We start from the raw sequence: 3,989 nt of genomic DNA, 5'->3' as shown, positions 1-3,989 counted from the left end.
AGATCCCTCCCAGGTAAAATATTTGGGTGTAACTCATCATAATATTAGTTCATGATACGTTCTGTATATTGAAATAATTAAGACGAAACCTCAATATATGTTTGCAATGTATAGATAGATTTGGATCTTTATTTGTCACCGTGTAGTAGATGAGCTTTCTAGGTGTTACATAGCAAGTGTGGTTGAGCGATGTTCTTCAGTGTCAACCTTGTAATGACTTGCTATGTTTATCCAGAGGAAGGCGAAAAACCCATGAGGACTATGGAGCGTTTTGTCCTCATATTAGGGGGAGAAAATTCCTTCCTGACCCCAAATATGGCGATCGGATAACATCCCTGGATAATTGGTGCTCAAATCTATATGGATGATATGTGGTGGGAATCGGTGAGAATAAACGGTCCTGGATGCTTCTGGTGGCTGTTACTCCTGTAAGAAGAGAAATATACACGTCTAAGTATCATCTCTGCACATATATAATGTATATAATTATAAGGGGGGGAAAGAATAACAGGGCTGTATGTCTATAACTGCACTGATATCACTATGATATCTCCGGGTGTTATACTTACAGAGAACCATGGGAAGGGTGGCTGGGCCTTCCCGGACTCCACATCATCCCAGTCAACAGAGATAAAGAACGGGTGGGATCTGGTGGCAGATGTTATTGGCAGTCGGTCACTTGGAGATTTGCGCAGGAGCTGGAAAATAAGAGAGATAATTAGACATATGATGTATGATTAATGCAATAGGTGATAGTCCAACGTCTATCAGCAATTCTCATAATCCCCCAACTATCCTTCTCCATCTTCTCCTACTACTTACCCCTTCTATGAAGCTGACTGCGTCAGGGCACATCCCAGGATGGAAAACAGGGACCTTCTTCACCAGTGACAGGAAATATTCCATCACTGAGCCTTCGCTGTAGAATGGTTTTTCTCCTACGCACATCATGAACAGGATGACGCCAAAGGAAAAAGAATCCACCTGATGGTTGTACGGCTTCCCGCCCAGAACCTGGAAGAACATCAGTCAGGAGATAAGAGAATATTCTGGGAAGGGTATTACACACACAATTATATGGGGACTGGCCAGTGACCAACTGTCTGCATGGGGATTCTATGTCCTTACCTCCGGGGCAGTGTAACCAGTCGTGCCTACGAAGCCTGTTGTTGTGTCCCCCCTAGACACATTGATGGCTGCACAGCTGTAGTCAGCGATTTTGATGTGTCCGATGTCATCTAGGAGGATGTTGTTCGGCTTCAGGTCTCTGCAGAAAGAAGAAACAGGTAATTCATGGAGAGAACACTCTACAATTTATATATGAGAAGAGAAAGAGTCCCGGGAGATGAGTGCACGTTCTTACCGATGGATGACGCCATGATCGTGAAGGTACTGCAGTCCGCAGAACATCTCAGCCGCAAACCGCCTGTGGAGTAGAAAGTAAAGGATGGATCAGTGGTTACATACACCTCACATAAGATAATGACATGTGACCCATTCATGTCTCTGGGTGTCATTGTCCATCGCTCTAGGACTACAATGTTCCCTCAGCAGATTTTTAGGATCCTGAATGATTCTCGTCTAGTATAAGAAATGACCGTGTTGTCTGGATTGTAAACAGCTGAGATTCCTCCATCCGGCTATACAGGGTTCCTCCGGGCATATAGTCCATTGCCAGCTTATAATTATAGATGTTCTCTAGAAAGCCCCTCAAAGACATGAGGAAGCGGCTTCCAGCGCCAATATTCAGGACTTCCAGTTCTATAAAGGCCCTTTTCTGGACCTCCAGTTCTGTACCCAGGCTTTCCTTCATCTTCCTCTTAGACAGGGCCTTTACCGCCAGAAGTTCTTTACTGGCTGGATCTGATACCAGTATAACCTGGAGGAGAGGCAATATAGATCAGAACAAGAATTTTGAGGGGAAAACAAGAATTTTTTTGATGAAAATGTGTGATGATCGAAAGTAATAACTTTTTGGCCACTTACCGTTCCAAAGGCCCCCTCTCCAAGAGTCTTTTCAGTTTGGAGGTTGTGGATATCAACAGGATTTTTGATGTTGACTTCTATTGGGGGCGAAGTGCAGGAACTGGCACGGCCAAGCACCTCTGCCGGCTCGGCTGCAGTGTCAGGGGGTGGCTGGAAGCTTTTATCTGGGAAGAGAAAATATGGTTCACAAAGGGAAACAAGTTAAAACACAAAGCGTAAAGGACAAGATTGTAACTATCATTGCCACTGGGCCCCTCTACCCCATAACCCACTGTATCTGAAGAGATTGGTGAGTAGAGGGCGGGTTCTGTATTCCAAAAAAGCTACAAGTGGCCTTTGTGGGTGGCGGTATGTATTCCCGGGGTCAGGGTATTAGATACTCTATATACCCGGGTCAAGGTATCGGCTATTATATACACCCTGGGTCAGGGGTTTTAGGTACTGATAGGTAAGTGTTACCTGGCTTCTCTACCACAACTTCTGTAAGGTCGCCCTCTGTAGGCGTCAGACACGGGGGTTTCTCTACCACGATTTCCTTGAGGTCGCCGTCCTCCGTAGGCGTCAGACACGGGGGTCTCTCTACCACGACTTCCTTAAGGTCGCCGTCCTCCGTAGGCTTTAAAGCCTTTAATCTCCAAAGCTTCACCTTCGCTATCCAACAGACAACTGAACTGCCTTAGCACGTTCCCCCTTAGACAGGGCAGGAAGGGCATTGTGATGTTATCACCGCTGTGATGTCACTGTTCTATGCAAATCAGGTGTCTTGTGGGTGGAGCCCCAGTACAGGCTAATAAATTGTGAGTATACTAAAATGTTTGATAAAAGGATGTTAAAGGTACTTGAATCCCCCGCCCCCACCAAATACAATTTGTCATGCTGATCTCTTATAGTAACTATTGTCATCACTATCACATATAGGAGACCATTTCTATCTTGGCTCTATACTTTCAAGGTACATATTAGACCACAGCAAATTAGTGTTAGCACGAAGCCGGCTGCAAGGATAGGTGCAGTGCGGCCATGACAGGCAGGGATGAGAGGAGAGAAAATGATGGGTGGAGTGGTCTTGGGGGGCGGAGATGTTAGTTTAAGTGGATAGGTGGGTTTGAACTGGGGGGAGGAGATAGTGAGGGGTTTATATAGGAGGATTAGGAAGGGTAGCCATCTTTTGGCTTTAGAAAATTGTCAGTGAAGGACGTCGGTTCTTGTTTAGTGGATAGGGCCTAGTGGGGGTACGGAAGAAGGGGGAAGGATAGGTGTGCTAGGTGTAGATTAGGTAGTATAGAGGCATTGGAGTATGGCGGAGGTGGAGGCCTTTTTAGAAAAGATGAGGGAGCAGGCTAGGGTGAAGGGCCCAGAGTGGGTGAAGAACCAGATGTTGGCCATGTGGGGGGACGACTTACCTGGGCGCCCAGCCAGTTCCAGGCGCTCTCGTCCACCCGAGCGTCTGAGCCCATCCGGATCGCCGAGGCGGGGACAGCGGAGGTCGAGTGCAGCAGCCAGCGGTGTCGGAAGCGGCCAGCGGAGGAGGTCTCATGGCCAAGCAAGCGATGAGGCACGGCATGTCCCGGTCGGCGCGGAGGTCAGAGGAAGAGCCCGGGTAGCGGTGAGGCCGGCCAAGATGGCGTCTCCACGCGGCAGGGCAGTGAAGAGGCGGAGCGGTGCAGGATCCGTGCAGAAGGGCGGAGCGAGGGCGGTGACACGCGAGGTCGAGGAAGAGGTCGACGATGACGCGGATGCTGACGAGGAGGAAGAGGAGGAGCCGGGAGCGACAAGTCGCAGATGGAGCAGCGGCGGCATCACCAGGCCAGCGGTGAGTGCCGGGGGGACAAGTGCAGCGCCGGGGGGCAGCGGCGCGGCAAAGCGACAGAGGCGGGTGGAAGCGGGGAGCAGCCGACGGGTGAGGGAGAGGAGGATGAGGAACCGGCTGGGAGCTGCGGCTGGGCACGGTCAGCGGGGAGATGCGGTGGGGGAGCGGGAGGACAGCTCTCCCACCAGGGGGC

At 49.7% G+C, this 3,989-nt stretch overlaps 2 protein-coding genes across 2 annotated transcripts; both read right to left on the bottom strand.

Moving 5' to 3' along the window:
• Nucleotides 1-420: 420 nt before the first annotated feature.
• On the bottom strand, nt 421-1,040 carry LOC140077519 (RAC family serine/threonine-protein kinase homolog). The gene is made up of 3 exons (XM_072124764.1): nt 823-1,040; nt 570-698; nt 421-426 (listed from the first exon to the last, which is right to left on the bottom strand). Exons 1-3 carry the CDS (start codon nt 1,024-1,026, stop codon nt 421-423), a joined length of 339 nt encoding a protein of 112 aa, XP_071980865.1. The 5' UTR covers nt 1,027-1,040.
• Nucleotides 1,041-1,116: 76 nt separating this feature from the next.
• LOC140077518 (uncharacterized) lies at nt 1,117-3,443 on the bottom strand. The gene is made up of 6 exons (XM_072124763.1): nt 3,390-3,443; nt 2,446-2,632; nt 1,987-2,150; nt 1,599-1,879; nt 1,364-1,426; nt 1,117-1,267 (listed from the first exon to the last, which is right to left on the bottom strand). Exons 1-6 carry the CDS (start codon nt 3,441-3,443, stop codon nt 1,117-1,119), a joined length of 900 nt encoding a protein of 299 aa, XP_071980864.1.
• Between the last annotated feature and the right edge of the window lie 546 nt (nt 3,444-3,989).

Source organism: Engystomops pustulosus, chromosome 9 (assembly GCF_040894005.1).
Source record: "Engystomops pustulosus chromosome 9, aEngPut4.maternal, whole genome shotgun sequence".
Lineage (NCBI taxonomy): Eukaryota > Metazoa > Chordata > Amphibia > Anura > Leptodactylidae > Engystomops > Engystomops pustulosus.
The sequence above is the reverse complement of the archived record's forward strand: the minus strand, read 5'-3'. Positions and strand labels throughout refer to the sequence as shown.

Coding starts and splice junctions, on each gene's coding strand:
- LOC140077519 (XM_072124764.1), bottom strand. CDS start 1,026: ATGTTCTTCCAGGTTCTGGGCGGGAAGCCGTACAACCATCAGGTGGAT. Junction 699..822: donor CAGTCAGCTTCATAGAAGGG/GTAAGTAGTAGG, acceptor CTTATTTTCCAG/CTCCTGCGCAAATCTCCAAG.
- LOC140077518 (XM_072124763.1), bottom strand. CDS start 3,443: ATGGGCTCAGACGCTCGGGTGGACGAGAGCGCCTGGAACTGGCTGGGC. Junction 1,427..1,598: donor TTTACAATCCAGACAACACG/GTCATTTCTTAT, acceptor TCTACTCCACAG/GCGGTTTGCGGCTGAGATGT. Junction 1,268..1,363: donor GATCATGGCGTCATCCATCG/GTAAGAACGTGC, acceptor TTCTTTCTGCAG/AGACCTGAAGCCGAACAACA.